The sequence below is a fragment of the Ambystoma mexicanum genome, chromosome 8, assembly GCF_040938575.1.
Source record: "Ambystoma mexicanum isolate Mex_15411 chromosome 8, UKY_AmexF1_1, whole genome shotgun sequence".
Lineage (NCBI taxonomy): Eukaryota > Metazoa > Chordata > Amphibia > Caudata > Ambystomatidae > Ambystoma > Ambystoma mexicanum.
Window position 1 is genome coordinate 748,178,850 of NC_090929.1, and position 23,985 is coordinate 748,202,834.

General features: G+C 48.5%; 1 protein-coding gene across 1 annotated transcript in view; it reads right to left on the reverse strand.

The window, feature by feature from the left end:
• TM9SF3 (transmembrane 9 superfamily member 3) overlaps positions 1–23,985 on the reverse strand; it is a 620,447-nt gene that overhangs the window by 64,640 nt on the left and 531,822 nt on the right. The window contains exon 14 of the mRNA XM_069610571.1: positions 5,346–5,422. Coding sequence (XP_069466672.1) covers positions 5,346–5,422 — 77 coding nt within the window. The remainder of the gene's footprint in view (positions 1–5,345; positions 5,423–23,985) is intronic.

Genomic DNA, 23,985 nt, shown 5'->3' on the forward strand with positions numbered 1-23,985 from the left:
GTAACGCACACAAGCTGGTATCCCTCTCGCTGGTTCTACAGTTTCCTGCAGCAACTCTGAGGAAATTCAACCGGAGGATAGCTCAGTGGCAACATTCTTGCCTTTGAAACAAGATGAGGCGGAGCAACACAGGTTCGATTCCCGGGTCCGCGCTTAGAAACCTCTGGGTATTAAGCGTGTTATAAATAACCTATCAACCAACCAGCTCCGAGATAAGTGTCCATGTGGCTTACTGTTGAGTTGATTGGTCCCACCAACTCAAAGGGAGAAGTCGTCCTTGCAGTGGCTTCTCTGTCGATTAGAACTTCATAAGTAGGCACTGCAGCAGGGCTTCACCAGGCAAACCAACAGTCCAGGAGTTGCAGCAGGCGTCCTCTTCAAGCTCTTTTTCGGTTCCTTCGTCCAGTGGTCGACTGCCTTCCAAGCCAAAAAGCCTCGCCCTTTTATTCAGTTCTCTCCCATTCAGTCCAGCCCAGCTGTCACTCACCCAGCAGGGTGGCTGTCCTTGCCGGACAGTCAGCCAGCCAATCACCACACAGTGCATTTGGGTCACCTAGGAGACTAAGCCCAGGGAGTTTCGGGCACCTCCCTCACTTCCTGCCCTCCCCAGACACTCGGGCAGCAGAGGCGGGTTTCAATCCTGAAGCCCACCAAAGGCGAATTAACAAAGACACCAAACCTGGTTTGGCACGCAGAGAGAAACTCGAGAAGGACCTTTCCACAAAGAAATTGTGAAAAAAGAAGATCGGGACCCGTTTAAACAAAGGAGGCTCAGACGCCATCTTGAAAAACATGGTCCCGCGATTTAACATTACCGGAGCTGCGGACAGTTTGCGGTCGGGAAAATCATGGTAATTCATTGTAAAACCACTGCCACCAGCAATTCTGAGAGGAAAGGGTAGCATTTGAGTGCTACATGAGTAACTAGACACAGGGGATACTATGAAACCTCTCCAGCACTCCATTGTAAGATAGGGTGTGCTGGTCTAGGCATTTTAAAGACTAATAAAGTCAATTTCACTTTACTTACTCTGGGAAACAGTAGTTTATCCCAGAGAAGGTAGTTAAACCTTGGGAAAGCCTGAAAGACATTCCCGTGTCACTGAGGGTGCTGTGTGACACAAATGAACACAATGATGCCTATGGAGTTGGTTAGACTCCATAACCAAAGGAAACACAAGGGTAAGACACATATCAACATATATGAGTGGGACAAAGGATCACACTCTCTCCAGGTAATAAAATCAAGTCCTCAAAATCCAGCAAAGTTGCTGGGGATCTCTAGGGGGTCTCTAAGGTGAAGGGAATTAGCAAATGTTTGAGAATTCTCCTTAAAGACTTGTAACAAGTTAAGTACCCTTTGTTGGATAAAAAGGGGTTAGAGACTTGAGAAATAAATCCCCGTAGGCACACATGTGCTAGGTCTGGGCGAACGTGTATGGGCAAACAAACAAATTGGCACTACAGCAACACAGGAGCAGCAAGCCAATGCTAGAAAAGTTCTACAAAGAGTCTCACATTCCCTTAGAGGTGAAGAAGAGGATGTAGCACGATACTCCAGCGTCACACCTTCAGTGCAATGTCACAGAGAAAACGGTAAGATTTCTCTTACGGTTTAAATATATTTTCTTGGATGAACTACTGTTCCCAAGAATATTAAAGTGAAATTGACTTTACTTACCTTTTCCCTTTGTAGGTCCAGCACACCCCATCTTATGCGGAGGGCTGGGGGGTTACTTAGCAGGCCCTTTTTCCTACTTACTCATGTAATATGTGTTATGATACCCTCGCTACTTTAAATGGCTGGTGGTAGTGGTTTAATATTCCTACCATTGTGCTTTTCTACCGCAGGCTGATGGCCGATCTTTTTTTGTTTGCCATTTCTTGTTTGTGAGGTCTTTCTTGGGTTTTACTCTGCGTGACTTAACCCCTTTGTTCGTTTAACCTTTGGCGGGCTTCAGTACTGAAACCCGCCTATGGCTCCAGTGTCTGGCAGGGCAGGAAGTGAGAGAGGTGCACAAAACTCCCGTCCTTAGTCTCCAGGGTAACCTGAATGCACCCAGTCCTGAATGGCTGGCTGTCCTTGTAGGACAGCCACCCTGCTGTGTGAGTGACAGCAGGCTGTGCATGAATGGGAGAAAGCTGCTTTAAAGGCAAGGCTTCTTGCGCTGAAGACGGAGTCGACCACTGGGAATAACTACCCGACAAAGGAACTGTAAAATAAGCCTGCTGCATCCTCCTGGACCGTTGAACTGCCCGGAGAAGCCCTGCTGCTGTGCTGAAACTCCTTTTCCTAATCGGTAAGAGAAGCTACGGAAGGGACAACTTCTTTCCTTGGGTTAGTGGGACCAACTAACCCCCGAGACAAACTCTACTGGAACACCATCCCCAACTGGCTGTACTTCTTTGCTGCTGCAGGAACCGAGTGCCAGGGGTTGAGAAAAACATAGTCAAGTGGTGCAATGTCTGTAAGATGGCCAGAAGCTCCAGGAGTCTCCCCACGACCCTCTCGAAGCAGGACTACCAGAGCTTTAGTCCCCTCACCAGAGTTCAGGACTCAGGGAGTGAAGGAAGCCCAACCAGTGTCCAAGATCAGCAGTGGTGCTGTTTACCGTGCGCTGAAAACATGAAGTACTGCTGAACTGAAAAGAGCCTGTAGCTGCCGCAAACCTCCGGATTGCTGTGCACAATTCCTCTAGATGTCCTCCCTCGTCTCCACGAATGAGGCCCAGGAACACCGGATCTTCAACACTGCAACCAAGTCAGAAGCCAGCTGTACCACTATTCTTCTAACCTAAGGTACTGTTCTGACTAAGGGGTCTCTTTGTAGCTTACTTTTCTCAGTTCAGACTTGCAGTAGCTGCATTTCTAGAGTTGATCTCAGATCTAACTTTTACAAGTGTAACAGCTTGTGACCCTACAATGATTTTTCTACAACCAACTCGAACTGTGTGCAACACTTTTTGCTATCTAAGAAGTGCCTCAGCTCCACAGACATTGCTCCAATTGACTTTGGCTGTCCTGGCTCCATGCAGACACTTCTAGGCCATTGACTTTGATTCTTACTGTCCCACATAGGCGATACACTCGTGTTAAACTAATACTGCTGGGAAAGGTTTTTATCTGGACTTCATTGGGAGACTTAAAAGTGCTCACATGCTCTGAGAACCTGTTTAACCTTTTTTCCCATCCTTTAAACCTTTCCTTTCTACCAACCTCAGAATTTACAAAGTAATGATGTGTTATTTATATAGCGCCTTGATCCAAAGCGCTTTACTGAGCGCATATTTACATACAATATCACCCAACCGAAATTGGTACTCATTTATCGAGCTCGGAAGGATGAAAGGCTGTGTTGGCCTTGCTGAGATTCGAACCTGTGACCTGCAGATCAAGCTCAGATTGCAGCAGCAAGCGCTCGACCCGCTGAGCTATCTTACCTATCTTACAAAGTACAAAAGTGATATATAAATGCCAATACTGTCCTAGTTAGTGAAGTCGCCTGAGGGTGTAGAAAGCGTGTATGAAGCATTCCTAAAGAGTATCTACTTGCTTTGTGTTGATTCTGAGAAAGTATTTTTACGTATTTGATTTCTGCAGATATTGCCCTTTTTAAATAATATTTATTTTAAAACTATTGTTAAATAAATAATTAGTTTAAGTACAAACCTTGAGTACAAGTATTACTTGGCTACTTGTATTTGTGGATTTCAATGTTCCAGCTCACATTTACGCCTCTTGAGATAAGCCTGGCTGCTCAGCCACCCTACCAACTTGTGTAGTACAGGCATATACCAAAAGGTGGGTTACCTTATAGCAAGAGGACAAGGGTTGTGTAGTCTCCCACAGGGTTACTGCATCAATTCTTGCCTAACAGTCACCCCCCCCGCCCCAACCCAACCTCCCTCATTTTATGTTGTGCGTCTATCTATGGTAGCGGATCCATATTTAGGCAATGGGGTAAAGAGAGCCCTTTAACACCATTAGTGCTTTAATGGTTATCTTTTTAATACCATTATATCTTACATACTTATGTAAACGACTTAATAAAGTGTATATGTTTTCAGTATATCAGTGTAGTGTATTTTTAGAGATACGTGGGCAAAGAAGTTCCTTAATAGATGGGGTTTAAAAAACTGGGTTAACAAAAGCAGACGACGGGTTACCACTTCCTGAACAAATAAACAGTGTTCTGCCTATTTTTGTAATGTGAGAATAATGATACTGCAAAGGTTTCTAAAAACACAACGTTCATTTCAGGACTCAACTTTCCAAATCGTCTGCCCGAGAGGTTTGTCACTGAAGGTATGCCATTTGGTTACTCAGTACAGATATGCCGATACCAGTTCTTTCACTACATTATGAAAACAATCTGTTAAGAGTTGAAACAAAAGATGGTGACATGTGCAAAGCCAAGAGATATCCACTGCAAAAGTCATGGATTGTTAAGTGATGTATGCTAATTTATTTCTTGTAATATCAGGAGTTATTTTTCCCATACAATTTTGAATTATCCTTTCCTACACCACTATAGTAACACACGTGGGCAAGTGGCAGAAGAGAATAACGCATTTCCTATTCGCACACATGTTTTCTATGTTTTTTGCATTTACCCCAATGGAGGACAAAGACTGCTCTGTTAATGCCCACACCAATGAAGAGTATTATACACAACCACTTCAATATCCAAGTTGCAGTTCATATGAAGGAAACCTAGGTTGATGTTGTCTTTCCTTGAAGTGGAACAAATTGCAACAATAAAGATGTAGAATACATTTATATAGAACATTTGATTCTTTTTTGTTCATTTCAAATAATCTAAATCAAAGCATTTCCTTCACTTTTGGTAAGCTGTAACCAAGGGTTGTACATTCTCAGCACATGCAGTGTTGATTTAAGTTTGGCCCCAAAACTGATATGGAAATGGGTCTTGCCCATTTTTCCCCCCATTTTATTTTTTTTATCACCACCGACATGAGCCCAATATGGACTCCGGGCAACAATGAGCACCAGGAGACCACTAGGGTGGTAAAGCACACAGTACAATGACTGTCCTCTTACATGACTAACTAGAGACAAGAACATTCTGATCAAATTAAATAAGCAGAGTCCTTTAAATGCTTGTTATCCCAACATGAGAAATACATTTTGATGCTGAACTGTAGATCCACATAGTGTTAGACCGACATGCACGTCTTAGTTTAAACGGGTAGGACAATATGCAAAGTAGCTTGATAAAAAACCGTTGGAAATCAGTGGTTAACAAATTATAACACCAATATGAAATGGATGTAAATGTTCCAGAACGTCAATACACCAAAAATATTCTGAAGATTTGAACTTACCACACATTATTCCCAACGCTGTACTAAATACTGCCATATATCCAAAATAAAAAGATGTCTGAAATAATCCATACATCCTGAAAAGAAAAATGTACGCAATGATTCCAATTTACAAGACCATAAATAAACATATAACTAAACTCCTTTTTTTGTAAGTTAACATTGAAAAGGGAATCCTAAAACAAGTGTTATGTTTAGAAACAATTCCGCTCCTTAAAAGAATATATGCATGGCAACATTTGTATAGTGTTCATAGTGTTCATACAGGCACAGCTTGTAGACCCTTGACCTGCTTTCTAAGAAAAACAATTAACAGCAGGAAGACAATCAGATGCAGAGTTAGGAGTGAGCGACTGCAGGAGGATGGGAGTTATAGGGGGAAAGGGATGGATCAGCCAGGAAAAGCTGGGTTTAACAGAAACATACTTTACAAAGATGGGTTAGGATTCCTGATGTCAGCAACAAAGTACTAGGTGTTGTGTGAATTGCCCCTGTATATGGGTATGCAGTAATAAAATTGCAGCAAAAATTACAAAAGTTGCAAAAAATACCAGGCAAAAATGCTGTGGTTTGACCCGGTAAAGGTGTACCCAATTATACCATTTAAGAGGAGCGGGTTTGCAGGGGTGCCCCCGCTCCCCTTAAATGGTATAATGGGTCTGGTGGTTGAGGGGGTGTCCCCCGCACCCTTTACATGGATTGCGGCGGCAAAACCACAGCCTTTATGCCGCAATCTTTTGTGTAAACGCCCATTTTTGCCACTATTTTAAACATGGAACCTGTATATGTTGCACACAGCTTCACTACAGTTCTTATGAGGCTGAATGTTGGTAGCATTTGCCAGACATGCTATGATTTATGCCCGAGTATTCAGATTGATTTCGAGAATCTGACCTGCGGACAGATTAAGGAGGCCACTCTAGTTATGAGGAACATAGAGATCTGAGAGTTTAGCTAAAACCCAATCAAGGAATCAATGGAGAGCACTCGAGGATTAGACTTGGATGTGTGAGAGTGGGGTCAGGGGCCCTCAATGAGTCCCCACAGAAGAACAAGTTACTTACCCTATCTGGTAACGTTCTTTCGATGGGATGTTCCTCCGACGTATTCCACATCTATGACAGGTAATGACCACAGCTGTGCTGCTTCTGAAAATCTTCGGCGTTTGCATCCTGCATCGATACGCCGCCCTTGAGGATCTCCTCCGACGGCCAACGTCACTGGATGTTATAAGTAGGACGCACGACGCCATAGCCTCAGTTGTAGTTTTTTCCCCCGAAAGTGTGACACCGGTCTTCTGCCAGTCTGACACACAAAGCCTTGCGGAAACGTAAGCTGCAATCGCATAAGAAATTCTGTACGGGGGGAAGGCAGGGAGGGAGCGATATGGAATACGTCGTCGGACCATCCCATCGAAAGAACGTTACCAAGTAAGAGAGTAACTTGTTCTTCGAGGGGATTGGGTCCTCCGACGTATTCCATATCTATGACAGACTCTCAAAGCAGTACCAATGCAAGGAGGTGGGAAAAGAATTTAGAAAACAGAAATTTAGAATGCCCAATCAAATTGCGGTGTAAAGGACCGCCTTGCCAAAGGCCAGATCTTGCCCATGGATGGAATCGAGGGAGCATTGATGTACAAAAGTATGTACCGAAGCCCAGGTGGCTGCATCACAGATGTTATGAATAGGAACACCCCTCTGTAGGGCAGTAGAGGCAGCCATACCCCTGGTAGAATGGGCCCGCAAGCCGACCGGTGGGTCCTTACCCACCAAGCGGTAACACTAAGAGATAGCCAAAATAATATAGCGAAACAAAGTCTGTTTCGTCACAGCATGTCCCAAACGCTTTCCAGCGTAACCAATGAAGAGTTGATCGTCCACTCTGACCCAGGACATGCGTGAAATATAAAAGCTTAATGCTCTCCTAGGATCAAGCCTATGGAGCCTCTCCTCTTCCTTACCAGGATGAGGAGGATAAAACGCCGGAAGAACAACCTTCTCGCCTAAATGAAATTCCGACAACCACCTTCGGAAGAAAGGAAGGACGAACTCTAAGGACAACCCTGTCCTTATGAAACACAGTGAAGGGTGACAGGTACTGGAGGAAACGCGTACAGCAGTGGGAATGATCACTCCACCACGAACGCGTCTCTTAAGGCTCCTTTTGGAGGAAATTCCCGCAAGCAGAACCTCTCGCACTTCCGGTTGACACTGGAGGTGAAGAGATCCACTTGAGGGGTCCCCCAAAGGGCGAAGATCTCCAGGAGAATCTCCTGAGCCAACTCCCACTCATGAGAGATCGCGCTCTGCCTGCTCAGAGCATCCGCCGTCTCGTTTTCGTCTCCGGCCAGATGAACTGCCGAGATCGAAACTTCCTGCTGGATTGCCCAGAACCAGAGCTGCATCGCCTCCCTGCACAGAGGAAGTGATCCGCCCCCTCCCTTTTTGTTGAGGTAGTGCATGGCCACGGTGGGTGTTGTCCGTCAGGATCAGGACATTCTTCCCTCGCACAGTCGGCAGAAAAGCCTTCAGGGCTAGCCTGACAGCCCTCAGCTCCAACAGATTGATATGGAGTCTGGACTCCGACGGAGACCAACGACCGCTGACTGTCAACTCGTTGGCATGAGCTCCCCATCCCGTGAGGGATGCATCCGTCACGATCGTCACCTCCGGCCAGGGTAGCCAAAATGGAGCCCCCTTCATCAGATTGTCTTCGACGGCCCACCACAGAAGGTCCTGGACGACCGAGGACGGTACCTGAACAGGGTCAGACAACCTGCCACTGAGACCACGGGAGCTTGAGTGCCCATTGCAAAGATCTCATCCGCAACCTGGCCTCTGGCACCAGGAAAATGCAGGATGCCATGAGTCTGAGCAACCTCAAGAAGTCGAATGCCGGGAGACTCTGGGCACGTTGAAATTTGTCCACCATTTATAGAATGTGACGAGCCCTCACCTGGGGAGGCGAACACAACCCCGGGGTAGTGTTGAGCACTGCTCCGATATGCTGGAGCCGCTGGGTAGGTGTCAAATGGGACTTCTTTAAATTGAGGGAGACGCCCAGCTTGTGAAGGGAGTGGCAGGTGACGGACCGGTGATCCAGGGCTTGCTCGGGAGAACGTGCCCTGATCAACCAATTGTCCAGGTATGTTTAGACATGAATCACCCCTTTCCTGAGATTTGCTACCATCAGCTAGGTGAAGACCCTCGGGGCGGAGGTCAATCCGAACGGCAGGACCCAAAACTGAAAATGCGAGTCGCCAACCGTCAAATCTCAGGTAATTCCTGTGCTTTGGATGAATCAGCACATGAAAGTAAGCATCCTTGAGGTCAAGAGACACCAACCAATCCTGTAGTTGAAGGGCCTGGAGGACTTGAGAAAGAGTTACCATCTTGAACTTGTCCTTCCTGAGGAGCTTGCTCAGCCAACGCAAGTCCATGATGGGTCTCAATCCCCAGTCTTTTTTCGGGATCAAAAAATAAGGGAAATACCATCCCTTGTTCCTCTCCGCCACAGGCACCATTTCTATAATGCCTTTCTCCAGCAGGTATCAGATTTCCTGCACAAGCAGCGGATCCGGATGCTTCAAAGAGAGCTTCCCCGGTGGATTGTCGAGAGGCCTCTGCCGAAAGGGAAGACAGCAGAAGTGGGTTATGATCTCCAGAACCCATACATCTGAAGTAATGGCACGCCATTCTACAAGATGCTGCGCAAGTCTGCCCCCAACCGGCGAACCATGGGACATGGCCTCATGACTGAGCGGACGCAGCTGCGGCAGTGCCTGAGGGGAAAGAGGCAACTGCCCGAGTGGCTTTGGCACCTCGAGTACCTTGCTTTCCACCTCTGGTACTCCTACGGTGGCCCCTTTGACTGGCAGCTCCTCTCGATCTACCAAAGGAAGAGTAGTACCGAAAGGAACCTCCCCACCATTGCTGTCCCCTAGGACGAAAAGGCAGAGGTTGTCGTACTGCTGCGCCCAAAGACTGTGCTGCAGCTTTGGAGGTCTGCAACCTCTCAAGGCTCTCGTCAGCCTTGCTGCCAAACAGATGGACACCATCAAAGGGCATGTTGAGAAGCCGGTATTGCACATCAGGAGCAAATCCCGACTTCCGCAACCACGCAAACCTGTGTATCACGGTGCTCGCAAGAACAAAGCAAGGACACTTTGCTCATACACATGAAAATCCCACAGTTTTTTTTATAAACTCTGCAGTTTCTTAAAGAAGAAAATACTCATTACAGTTGTATCAGAGAAAAATCTCTCGAACAAAATTTTTATGTTGGAACTGTGTGAGTTATGAACATAAAAGCACAATTCCAAGAGAAAACAGACATCAAAAAATGGTTTGTTGGACCACAACAGAACAAACAAGGATATGTTTTCAACACAACGGACCAAAACGTTTTTTGGACAAAATCAAGGACAGTGTGTATGTAACAAACCCAACCTCTGTGAGGGTTTGTCAGAAATGCACAATTCAATGATGTGAAGTTACAAAACAAGATTCTTTAAAACATGAAACCATTGCAGGGACACAAAAAGAAATTTGCATGTGTGGACAGCAATAAATATGCTGTGGTTTCAGGGAAGTAGTGCGTCTACACCAGGTGTTTCGGCCGTTTGGAGTTGGGCTAGATGAGCCTCATCATTTATATGGCCATCATCAGGACGGGTTCTGTGAAAAATGACGTCTGTGCTGCAGGGGAGGGAGACCACAATCAGACGGATGTATGAGCAAAAAAATGATTTAGAATGAATAAATCAAAGGGTTGTGTGATCAGAGGGATTGAACACACACAGCTTACCTATGGGATAATGCCACAGGCACTGTATAAGATCCGCTAGCCGCATTGGCTGGTCTCTGGGTGATCCTGTTATGCAAAACAGAAAAGTGTGGGTGGGGGGGGGGGGGGGGGGGGGGAGAGTTAAAAACCTTCCGATACCATATACATAATCGTTTTAAAAGTACATAGTATTTTCAATGTACAAAAGTGAAGTGTCTTACCTCTCACCGGAGATATCTAGGTAAGGAGGTCAAATGTGGTATCTCAAAGCGATCAGCCGTTGGGTGCACGGCTATAGAGTAAATAAAATGTCACAGTGAGCGTCCAGGTATAGCGGATCCTTATGCCAGTCTAGACTGGAGACTGTGGCGGCAAATTTACCTTTGGTCGTGTATCGAGCAGGGCTGTTGATCTGCAGGAAAAAAGCAGACAGCGTCTCCTCGAGTTGCTGAGTCACTGGGGAGAGCCGTCAGCAAAGCGTTCGTAACGCTGTTGCCAGGGCTGCGTGGGTGTTTTATATGGTGGCCATCTTAGAATCAGGCTGGGAACGAGCGTGCGAGAAGATTGGTGTCTCACGCCTGATCCGGTGGTGTATGTTGGCGCTAAAACAATTAGAAGTGAGCCAGATGTTCAAGTGTTTAGGAAAAAGCAATTTAGGGGCTATTATTAACCTAATGGTTGCCATGGCAACCATAGGCAACGTGTAATTTGGTCAAGTATCGAGAGAGTAAAGTTGACCAACCGTGGGCAAACAATGAAGCAGTGAAATTGCATTGTGACAGTGGTGCATACCTTGAACACATAGTACGCTAAATGCAATGGGCAAAAATAAATGCATACAAATGCATGGAACGATGAATGCATACATAGTTACATGGTCCTCAAAAAGTTATACTGGCTGATGGAGTACATATATCCTATAGGGAGAACACATGCATTGTTCCAACTGAAAATGCAAGTCACATTTATGGAGCAGGGTGAATTAATGCTCAAAAAACATTTCGAAACAACATTACAATGGAACATCAAAACATGCATCAGAAAAAATTACAGAAAGGACTTCCATTCTACTGAAACATTTAAACTGGCATGTACGGTGTTCAGTCTATGCACCCACCGTCGTTCTAACTGGGTGAGTGTTTTGTTCAAATCCCCTCCCCGACTAGCTGGTTTTACTTTTTGGAGGACAAACCACCTTAGATCAGTGTCCCTGTGATTCTTGCTAGTAAAATGTTCTACTAAGGGCTTGTCTGCTACCCTATTTCTGATACAGGAACGGTGTTCCGAGATACGCATTTTGATTGCACGTGTGGTCTTGCCTACATAGAGGAGCTTGCATGGGCATTGTATTATGTATATAATATTTGGTGTTACAGTTGGTAAAATCATTCATTGTCCATTGCACCTTGTCGTGTTCAAAGGATTTCTTTTGCAGGGTCAGTGGGCAGGCCTCACGGTGGCCGCATTTATGGTGTCCAGAAATTGGGGGTAGATCCCAGAGCGTAAGATGAGGTTGCGGGGGTGGCTCTATGAAGGTGTGAACAAGAGCATTTCTTAGGTTCCTTTTTTTCTTAAAAGCGAAACAAGGCACATTTTGCAGAGTTCCGGGGTGGGTTACCAGGTGCCAATTCTTCTTAATAGTTTTTTGGATCAGAAGACTCATGGTGCTCGCAGCCGTGGACCGACTGACAGTATGCCGTGTCGAAAAACCCGGCTGAACGGCTTAACACATGACATCCCTGCCATCCTGCACAAGGGCTAGGAAACCATCCCGTTCCTCCACTTTGGGAATATGCTCTGCCACCAAAGATGCAATTCCACAGAGTGTGAGTGAATCTTGCCAAGGCACAAACGGATTGGCTGTCTTCATAGCCATACTTCCGGATGAAAATACCTTCTTCGCACAACCATCAAAGCGCTTATCGTCCCTATCCGGAGGGATAGTAGGGTACGCAGCCTGCTTTGCGGGGGCCGTAGCCACCTGCACCACCAAACTATCCGGAGTAGGGTGCGTCGACAAGTAGCAGGGGTCACCACTGGCTGGACAGTATTTTTTCGGAAGCGACTTATTCACTGCCGGGAGACTCTCCGGAGCAGTCCAAGCCGCCGCCACCCTTCTTTGCAAAGCCATATGAAATGGCAACACTGGGTCAGTGGGTGGACCTTGGTCCAGGATATCCGTCAGATCATCCTGAAGGAAATCAACAGGTTGCGCAGACTACCCCAAGTGTTCAGTCACCCTCGACATGAGACGCCTATATGAGGATTCGGCATGCGTACCAGGCCTGCCAAACTCCACCTCCGGAGAGGTATCAAGGCCACCGGCGTCATGCAATGACTGAGTTCTTCCATCTGACTGTGACCAGACAACAGGTCATCAGGGACATCAGGAGGCACAACCATCTCATCAGACCCTTCTTTCACCTCCGAAATATCATCCAAAGGTTGGAGTAAATCCAATCTGGGTGGAGGAACAGAGAAGGGCTCAAAAACAGGCCTCACAGACTTACTGAGAGCCTTCCTTGGAGTTTCCACGGCCCTCCGGGGTACCTCCGGAAAATCCTCCACAAACGGCGTCGAGGGCGCCAATGGAAACGGTATCGACCGAGGCGCCAATGACTTCAACAACTGCTTCGAGGCCGGAGCCCCGAAAGTGTCCTTCGACGGCCTCGGCTGTGATGACTTCTTGGCAGGCTTCACATGCTTCGACGGTCTCGATGGAGTCAAGGACCGGGACCTGGATCTGGCACGGCTATGGCGATTAACCTTGTCCGATCGGATCTCGACGGCTCCCGATGATCGCGCCGACCGCCCGAAGGCGCGTAAGTGGTGGCCCTAGCCCGTTCCTTGCCGGCTTCTCTCGAAGGCGCGGACCGAATAGTGCCTTGTGATTCCAAAATCACCATCAACTGCTGGCGGAATGCCTCCCATTCGGCTGGCGACGAAGACTTGGTGGGACAAGTCAACCGCCTTCTGTCGGAGTCCTCTGACCCAGACGGGGAAGGCAACAGGTGACGGCGCTTCTGCGAATGCCTAGAAGAGGCAGAGGAATGATATGATATTTTATTTGTATCGCGCTCGTACACAAGTGTTTCAGAGCGCGACTAGGCAAGGGAGGGGAACAGGGGAGAACACAACACAACAACGATCTTACTAGGCCCAGTGACATTGAGAACGCCCAAGTGCATGGGAATGGGAAAAGGGAAAAAGTGCATGGAAGGGGGAGAGTGGAAAGTGCGGCGCAGAGGAGAGCAGATAAATAATAATAAATAAAAATAAATAGAAAATGGGGGCAATAAAAAGTGCTAGTGCAGCCAGCAAGTGGCAAGTGCTGTGTTTAAGGCAGCAGACTGGGTAAGTCTGATAAGTGCAGAAAAAGAAGAAAAATTAGGGTGGGGGGGGCAACGGGACTGTAAGGGTACAGATACAGTCCCCAGTGCAAAGAGTGGCCAGGAGTTAGTGCAGGAGGGTGGCAAGGTGAGCAGGTACCTGGGCCCAGGGGACAGATGGTGGCCGGGTGCACAGTGCCAAAGAGGGCAGATCAGCAGGGGAGAGGGGGAGCGAAAGCAGAAGCAAAGAGGAAGGTCTTGAGGTTCTTCCGGAACTGGAGATGTTTCTACTCAAGTTTTAGATTGGCAGGGAGGTTGTTCCAGAGGGAGGCCCCAGCCGAAGATAGAGATCTACCCCCAGCTCGTTTCTTTGAAAAACGATTGACCTAGAGGGAGTTCGATGTAGAGGAGCGAAGAGCTCGAGAGGGGAGGTATTTACGGAGGCATAGCTGAAGTTATTTTGGACCCTGACCCCAGAAAACCTTGTGGACAATGCAGAGGGTTTTGAATGTAATTCTTGCATCCACTGGGAGCCAATGGAGAGATTTCAGGGCTGGAGAGATACGATCCCAAGGACAAGTCTCGCAGTCCTGTTCTGGATAAGTTGCAGCGGGTGCAGAGTAATGGCAGGTAGATTTAGAAAGAGGCTGTTACAACAGTCCAACCTAGAGAGAACCAGAGCTTGGGAGACAGTGAGCTTCTGAGGGAATGAGAGGAAAGGCAGAGTACCTCTGAGGAGGTGCAATAGGAAGTTTGACTTTTTAGAGACCTCAGAGATATGGGCTGAGAAGGAAAGTGTGGAGTCAAAGATGACCCTGAGGTTCTAAGCCTCACAGGTAGGGGTAGGAGGCGGGAAACACTCCGAGACCGAGACCCTCTGGACTTTCGCCAATGCAGAGAGTCGCCCCTCGAGTCGTCGGTCGAAAGCCCAGTGGATTTCGACTTATGGGGCTTCCACACCCTACCTACCATATATTTCTTCTTCCGTTCCCGCAAGGCCTTCGATGTCAGGGACTGGCAGTCATCGCAGTCGTCAGTGGCGTGGCTTTGGCCGAGGCACCAGAGGCAGACGTCGTGCGGGTCCATGATGGACATCTTCGCACCGCAGTCCCGACATTTTTTAAAGCCCGACTTCGGGGTAGAATAAGACGAAGACATCGCTTTCGAAGTAGAAGAATCGAGCGTGCCGAAATTCCGAGCAAACACGTTTGCAGAATAAATGGAACTGAGGCTATGGGCACTATGCGTCCTATGAATAACATCCGGTGACGTCGACCCTCGAGGGATAACGTATCGACGTCAACGACACAGGACACCTATGGCGAAAGATTTTCCCAAGCAGCACAGCTGTTGTCATTACCAGTCATAGATGTGGAATACGTCGGAGGACACAATCCCCTCAAATGGCACGTAAGACTTCAGCTTAGACAGTAATGAAAATACAGTTATTTAATTAGGTCTTAAGAACACACTGAAAAATGAAACAGGTAGTACTCTCACACAATACCCTATAATGCAAATATATACAATCACCATTAGGTTCACTTAATATTCATCATCAAATATCTTAACCACAAATTGCAGGTAACTAATGCAGAAGCAGAAAAATGTTGGGAACCAGTCACAAGTCTTTTAGGCAGAATTGCATGCAGTACCCTCTGAGACCACCACATACAATTAGGACTACAGGTGCAAGCAAAACATACCTTTGGTGTAAGTCTGTACTACACAGTTTGTGGTAGCGAGCTGAGCAGCCAGGCTTATCTTAAAAAGGGAATGTGAGGAATACAAGAAGTTGCACAGAGGTCTTACACTTAAAATGAATGGTTCTCCGTCGGGCCAGGTTCCGGCTCCTCCGTCGGTGGTAGGGGCAATCTCGTCCTTATCTGCGAACATAAGGATTGTATTTCCAACAAAATGGCCGCCGAGTTGTCCTGCGGCTCCGGAAGCGAGGGGTGCGACGGTTGACTAGGAACCTCGCCGGCACTCTCGTCCACTTCGTCGGGAACCCTCCTGTGGGACCGGGCTTCTTCGACGACCCTCGTCGAGGCCCTCCAAGACTTCAACCAGTTCCTCCTAGGAGGCTGTGTCCGTGTCCACAATGGCCACCGGCTCCTCCCCCCTCTTTTTCTGCCGGGGTCTTCACGGGGGTCTTCTCGATGAGCCTGAAAGAGGCTTCCCTCGGCGGTGGCAGGGAGACTCTGGGCCCCGAGGTCGCCTCCACTGGTGTAGCCTCCTCAGGCTGCGCCAGGGCCGCTGCGACTTCCTCGATAGAGGCCTTGGCCGGGTGAATCAAGGCCTTCACTACCTTCTGCGGGTCTGTGGCCTTCACCTTGGGGGGAGGGTCACCACCTCGGTCCCCCCTCGGCTGGATATTTCGAGATCGACCGGGGCTTCTCCAGAAGCTTCGCTGGGTTCTCGGCCTTCCTCTTCCCTGAGCCAGAGCGTTGGCTTGTGGTTGATGGCGCTGGAGAGGATGCGCCCTGCCGGCACCGAGAAGCCCGACCGTTCGACGCTCCCGGTGCCTACGGACTCGCGGTTCTTTGCCTTCTGTTGGGCCCCGTCGCCGGGGCACCCTCACAGGACTTAGAAGACCGCTCGGACGACTTCTTCTCACCCGACGGGCTCTTTCCTTCCAGCCAGTTGGAGAGACGAAGGTGTCGGTCCCTGATGGTCCGTTCCGACATGTTCCCGCAAAACGCACAGTCCTTCTCCACGTGCGTTTTGTCCTCATGAAGGCAGTAGAGAAATTTCGAGTGCTCGTCCTTCTTGAACACATTCTGCAGTTGGCATCCAGGACAAACCCTGAACAGCTTTCCGGGCGTCAAGCTTCCTTTCTCCTGGGCCATGTCCGGGTAGGCCGCAGAAACTTCCAGACTCCTCCAAGAAGCGTAGCTCGACAAAAACTTCACCCTTGAGGGGCGTAGAAAATCCGAAACTGGTCCCCGTTGATCGGATGTACACACGGTGGAGCTTGAGGCTCTATTTGACCACAAAATGAGAAAATCTCTTTGAAAAAGCGCGAAAACGCAGCAAAAAGCTCAAGAGCTAAACACGAGGACTCCCAACACTTGAGCATGCAGTAAAAATCTGAGGATGGCTGCCAGGGGAGGGGCTTAGGGAGAGGGCAGTCATTGGCTGGGGGCAGTATGACCCAGAAATCAGTGATTGGTTACTACTAAGAAAGACAGATCAGAAACGAAACTGTTACTGATTTTTTCTTTACTGAGGATTCCCGGCCTGACGACCGGCATATTCATGAGCATGTGAATCCATGCCAGACCCCATGCTGGAGAATATTACCATGCCTAATGACACCAGTTTTATGAGGGGTGAGGATGGTGTGACGTATGGAGGAAAGGGGACTATGGGCTAGGAGTATGTTAATCACTATAGTGAGTAACTTATACTTACTCCTACGTCCCTTCCCCTTTCCTCCATACTCTATGGGTGATTACAACTGAATGTAGCCCCAGGGTGGAGAGGTGCCCCGCCTAAGAAAACAAGTTCCTAACACTGCCTGACCAAATGCCATGTGTGAGACCTGGAGCCAGCATCCAAGCAGTAGTGCTTGCACAAGGCCGAGGGCGTACCCCATGTAGCGGCCTTACTGATAACCTGCCACGGCATGTGCCTTTGTAATGAGACAGCCGTGGACTTAACTCCGATTGCATGAGCATGCATGCTCGCTGGAAGGGGTTTGTACTGCCCCTCGTACGCCTCCTTGATGGCCAAAACCATCCACCTAGCCTTGGAAGCCTGACAACCCGGCTTTCACCCACCAAAGGTGACAGAGCATCTGATTTACGGATGCTCCTGGTCCTGTCCAGGTAGAAGTTTAGAGTGCGCCCGACATCTAGACAGTGCAGCACACTGAGCGGCATCCTTACGGTCCGCGAAGAAGGTTGGTAGCACCATCTCCTCAATAAGGTAGAACGAGGAGACAGCCTTAGGTACAAATATGAGGCAAGTTCCAAGTACTACCTTGTCCTTAAGAAAAGTAGTAGAAGGGTCTGAAGCCACCAGCGTCTGGATCTCACTGATACAGCGTGCCGAGGTGAGGCCCACAAGGAGGGTCATCTTGATGGTGACTAGCCTGATGTCCGCGGACACCATAGGTTCGAATGGTTTTTGCACCAGGGCGCCCAGGACCACGTTGAGGTCCCACACAGGGTGTGGTTTCTTGATGGGCGAGTAAAGCCTTGTTAGGCCAAGTATCTTTTAACCACCGGATTAAAGGAAGAAAACATCTCTTCCTCCGAGTTCCTGTATGTTACAATAGCCGTCAGAGAGGTGCAGCATGTGTCTACCTGCACCCCGATGTGTGCGAGGTGTGGTGAGAAGGAAAGCATGTCGTCTAATGTGCAGGTCAAGGGATCAACCTCCTTTGATTCTGCCTAGTGACAAAACCTAGTCCACTTGATTTTGTATTGGCTCCTGGTAGTATCACTCCTAGTCCCTCGCATAATCTCTAGGTTGGCTTGGGATAGCTACAGATGCCTCAGTGTGACCTGTTCTGGAAGCACGCTGTTAGGGCTAATTTCTGGGGGACGGGGTGGATGACACTGCCTCCCTGCTGAGAGCGTAGGGGTGCTGGGCTCAGTGGAAAGTGACCTGGGGCCTGATCCAACAAGGTGATGATGACCTGAATCGATGGTTGGCGGGAGGGCCTGCCTATCTGCAGGTTGTTGTCCGTGCTCCACCAAACGAGATCCTGGTGGAGAGGAGGTGGGATGCTGACGTGCTCCGCCTGGGAACCCCTCCCCTGACTCCAGGAGGTTGCGAAGTGCAATTGCAACCACCTCATTTCGAGCCTGGTATGCGGCACCGCTAAGAGACATGCTGCCATGATGCCCAAGAGGTGTTGGTACCACCATGCCAAGGTCACTGCTCTGCTGAGGAAATGCTGTGTGGCCCTCTTGATGGCCGCAATCTTGTCCTCCGAGGGGAAAATCCTCTCGGAGCTTGTATCCCAGATAAGGCCTAAGAAGGTTAGGCTCTGCGTGGGCGTCAACTGTGACTTCTTGAGATTGATGGAAAATCTCAGTTTGTGAAGTGTATTCATGAGGTCGGAGGCAGTGTGCTGGACTGCCTCTGAAGACCTCGCCCTGACAAGCCAGTCGTCTAGGTATGGGTATATGTGGTGAACCTGAGCTCTGAGAAGGGCTGCCACCGCATTCATAAGTCTTGTAAAGACCCTAGGGGCCGAATTGAGGTCAAAGGGCAGAACCTTTTATTGGAAATGAAAACCCATGATCCTGAACCTCAGGAAGGACCGATGGGCTAGCCGATGGGGTTGCCAGATGGGGACGTGTAGGGTAAGCATCCTTCAGATCCAGGGAGCATATCCAGTCTCCTGCACACAACGTCTCTGCTAACTTTTGAAGAGGAAGGGAAAGGTTCAAGGTGGTAAGGTCCAACAACTCTCGGGCCAGACTGGTCCTTCTTGCATATGGCAAAAATCCGTGAATAGAAGCCCTGACCATGCTGAGGGGATGGGACTTTCTCCACTGCCTGATTCTCTACGAGTGAGCAAATTTCCGCCAACAGAGTTTTTGTACCTATCTGTGGGAGCTGAGGGGAGGAGGAGGAATAGGAAGCGCGTGGATGCTACAGTGAGGATCCATAAGTCCGTGAACATCGACTGCCAGCGTTGGGCGTGAAGGACAGTCCAGCCCCCACCCCCCACCGGAGACACGTGGATCCGGATGGCTGTGTCATGCCTTTTTGCCCTCTGAGGTTGGGGCTGAGGAGGGGGACTGGACAAAGTCCTTGTGGGCCGCCTTGTGCTGCTTTTGCCTGTGCTGGCTTGGGAATCTGTCTGATTGTCTGGACTGTCTCTCCTGGAAGCCCCTGAAGCCTCAGAAGGACCGACCCTTGTCTGAGCGCTGGTGAGCCTGGCTGTAATGGGATTGAAATGGACTTGGCAGCATGCAAACAATTCTTATAGAAGTCCTCATCCGTAGAAGAGTAGTGGATCACCCCCTCTAAAAGGAAGGTCCAGAATATGCTCCTGGACATCAGGGTTGATCTTTGTAGCCCGTAGCCAGGCCATCCTTCTCATGTCAGTAGCAATACATATGGCACGCCCCGAGATGTCAATGTGAGCCACTGTGGACTCATTATGTCCTGCGCTACTATTTTGGCTTCCGCCAGCTCAGCCTTAAAGCGCGCCCTACTCTGCACAGGGAGCTCAGGAAGGAAACCTGCTATCTCTCGCCAGAGCCTATGGCTGACCGCAGCCAGCATGGCATCTGTATTTGACTGGTGCAGATGAAGAGCAGCATTTGAATAGATTTTCTTTCCATATGCTTCTAGGATTTTTCTCCTCCTTACCCAGGAGTGCCGAGCCTGAAGTAGCCGAGGATGATTGTGGCTTTGAGTAGAGTGAGGCTGCCGCAATCACAGCGGAATGTGGTTGGCGGTGCGCCGACATCAAGAGGGGGTCCCCTTCCATTTGCCTGTACTTGCCGTTGAAGCGACTATTTGTATGGTGTGTCGAGTGTGGCTTGAGCCATCCCTTTTTTTGCAAGAGCAACAACATTCTTCTGTAGAGGTATTCCCGTTCTAGCCGTGGGGCATAGCGTGTGAACCTCTGCCAGTATCCCCGCCTCTGGTAGCTCTTCTGGTTGCGGGATACCCAGATACTCTGCCAGGCCCGCTAGGAGTTCATGAAATGCCTTAGAAGACAAAGGGGTGTCAGGGTCTGTTAGGACTGATTGTCTACACTATGGCCTGGCGGACAGATTTATAGAAGGCCAACCTATAATGTGACAGGAACAACTCTGGGAAGCTGTAGCCAAACCCTTTTAGGTAGTAGTAACAGGCTTTCTAGGCTTAGATCTTCAGAGGTTGTGAGCTTTTAAAGGGTCCTCAATGAGGTCACGCAATGGGAATCACAAATTACACTTAAACAGGATGTATAAAAATAGTTATTTAATTATGGCCAAAACACATTATTGAAAAATGACTACAAGAAGGCAGACTTATCACACAGCACTATTAAACTAAATGACAATGCATTACTTACCGTAAAAGCATTTCTGATGGTTGTATCTGCTTAGATTCACATGCTGTGCATAGGTCCGACATCCAGTGGTCACTGCGGAGTATTGCATTTTGTTTTTCGTAGTCGAAAAGGGGACGTCGACAAGGCGTGTCTGTAACACTATCCCTATAGTGACGTGCGTTGTACCCACAATCCCTCACGCGTCGAGGTCCCTCTGTTTGTATTTTTCTGCCCTGAGGGAGCCTTCTAGACGTGAGTGAGTACAGAAAAGAGAGAAATATAGTAGAGGATGTCTATGTTCCTTCCATCCGAGCGGGGAGGAAGGGCGGGCGCATGTGAATCTAAGCAGATACAACCATCAGAAATGCTTTTACGGTAAGTAATGCATTGTCTTCTGATGTTTGTTAATCTGCTTAGAATCACATGCTGTGCATAGACTAGCGAGCAGTACCCGGAGTTGGCGGTGGGTTATGAGAAGGAACAGTAGAGAAAAGATGTCTTTATACTGCCTGCCCCACCTGGGAGTCAGATCTAGAGTGTGCATCTAGACAGTAGTGTTTTGTAAAGGTGTGCACAGAACTCCAGGTAGCCGCTTTGCAGATGGACTCAAGGGGAACATTTGCAATGAATGCTATGGAAGCCCCAGTGCCTCGAGTGGAATGTGCTCTTGGCTTGAAGGGTAGTTCTCTCTTAGCAAGAGAGAAACAGAGAGTGATGCATTGTACAATCCATCTAGATATAGTGGACTTAGAGACGGCATCTCCTTCTCTTCCTGCTGCCACCGAGACAAAGAACTGATTAGTCTTTCTCAGTGATCTGGTTCTTTCCATGTAGAACATGACAGCTCTGCGTACATCTAGTGTATGCAGACTTTTTTCTCCCAAGCTGGAAGGGTTTTGAAAGAACGTTGGTAGTTCTATAGATTGGTTTACATGAAATTTGGAGATGAATTTTGGTGCAAACCTTGGGTGTGTGCGGAGAACCACCTTATCCTTGTGAACTGATACGAAGGGGTCTAGTACAGAAAGAGCCTGTAGTTCACTTACTCTCCTAATGGAGGTGATAGCTATTAGGAAAGCAGTCTTAAGAGTGAGGTCTTTAAGAGTTGCCTTGTGCATGGGTTCGAAAGGAGTGCCCATGAGTCTAGAAAGTACCACGTTTAAGTCCCATCCGGGAGCTGGGTTAGCTATCGGGGGGTGTATTCTCTTTACCCCTTCCATAAAGGCCTTGATAACTGGTATCTTCCACCACAACACTTTAAGTTGGGAAGTGGTGTATGCAGAAAGTGCCGCTAGGTGAACTTTAATGGAATTAAACACTAGACCTGAATCCAGTAAATGGGTCAAGTACAGAATAATGTTAGTGGCAGAGCAGTCCACCGGGTTGATGTTCTTACTTCTACACCAGATGACAAATCTTTTCCACTTGCTAGAATAGCAGTGGCGAGTATTAGGTTTTCTGGCTTCCCTGAGGATGTCCATACATCTCTGAGGGAGATGTAAATGTCCAAATTCTATGATCTCAGGAGCCAGGCTGCTAAGTTCATGGTCTGAGGGCATGGATGCAGTGTCCTGCCCTTGTCTTGTGACAGCATGTTGTACGGGCAGGGAAGTTTCATTGGGGGAGATAGGGACATCTCCATCAAGTGAGCGAACCATGGCTGCCGGGCCCACATTGGGGCTACTAGTATCATGGTAACCTGCTCCTGGTGCATCTTGTGCACCACATTGTTGAGGAGGGGAGTCGGGGGAAAGGCGTAAACAAATTTCCCTGACCATTGAATCAACAGACCGTTCCCCTTGGACTGGTTCTGGGGGTACCTGGAGGCGTAACTTTGGCATTGTGAGTTCTCCAGGGTTGCGAACAGGTCTATTTCCGGGAAACCCCATTGCGTGAAGACGTCTAAGACGATGTCTTCGTGTAATTGCCATTCGTACTCTTTGGGTAGGGGGGAAGTCTCTGCTGAGTTTGTCTGCTAGCAGATTGAGTTCCCCTGGTACATGTTGTGATAGTAGGAACATGTTGTGTTTGAGAGCCCACTTCTATATATTCTGGGACAGCTTGGACAGTCCTGGAGAGTGAGTGCCCCCTTGTTTGTTGAGATAGTGCATGGCTGTGGTGCTGTCTGTGAGGACCATCACTGTCTTTCCTTGTAAGTGTTCCTGAAAGGCTTTCAGTGCTTTCAACACTGCTAATAGTTCCAGCAGGTTTATATGCTTGGATGCTAAGCTCGGAGTCCACACTCCGTGAGCAGTCTGATGGGATAGGTGAGCCCCCCATCCTGTAAGGGATGCGTCTGTGGTTAGAGTGGCTTCCACTGCGGGTGTGGCAAAAGTTTTCCCTAATAACAGGTTTTCCTTTGTCCACCACCGTAGCGAGAGAACCAAGGCCTGCGAGACCACCACCAGATCGTCCCATTGTCCGCTGGCCTGACACCACTGGCTGTAGAGCCACTCTTGCATTGGGCGCATGCGCAGGCGCGCGTGAGGTACCAAATAAATACATGACGCCATCATCCCTAGCAAGCGCATTGCTTTGCGTACCGTCACCTCTCGACCTGCCACATATTGGGGGATCTGAAACAGCATGTTTTGGACCCTCTCGTTGGAGGGGAAGGCGAGGCCGTCCTTTGTTCGAATTAGAGCCCCTAGGAATTGTTTGATTTGGCTGGGGTCTAAGCTGGACTTCTTTTCGTTGATGGAGAAGCCCAGTTGGGACAAAAGGTCTACGGTCCTTTGGGTATTGGAGAAGCATGTTTCGTAAGAATCCCCTGTTATGAGCCAGTCGTCGAGGTACTGGTAAACCGGGATGGATAATCTGCGCAGGTGGGCCGCTGCCACTGCCAGTACCTTCGTAAATACCCTTGGTGCAGATGCTATCCCGAAGGGTAGTACTCTGAACTGATAGTGTTTGTTCTCTATCTTGAACCTGAGGTATTTTCTGTGCGCTGGCAACATTAAAATATGAAAGTATGCATCTTTCATGTCTAGTGTTGTCATGTAATCCCCCTGTGATAACAGTGGGATTACTTCCTGCAGGGTCACCATACGAAACTTTTGGGGTTTGACAAAGTTGTTCGCTGGGCGCAGATCTAATACAGGGCGCATGGTTAAGTCCTTTTTGGGTACAAGGAAGTACACTCAATAAATACCTTCTGTTACCTGAGATAGGGGAACAGCCTCTATAGCTTCTTTTTTCAGTAGCTCTTCTACTTCTTGAAGAAGAATGGTGGGTGTTCCGGTGTCATGCGTCGGTTCCGTGGGGGTCTGTATTTCGGGGAACCGTTGAATTCGATGCAGTATCCGTGGGCTATGGTGGATAATACCCAGCGGTCTGACGTTATTCCCTCCCATGCTGAAAGGAACGATGTTAGCCGGCCCCCGACCGGTGATGCATGGGAGGGGACCCGAATCTTTGGGTCATTTGTTGGTATTGGGCGTGGGGCCTTTTGGACTGGAGCCGCGCCCTCTTCCTTTGCCACGTCGTTGGCCTCTTTGACTGAACTGGGTGTTCT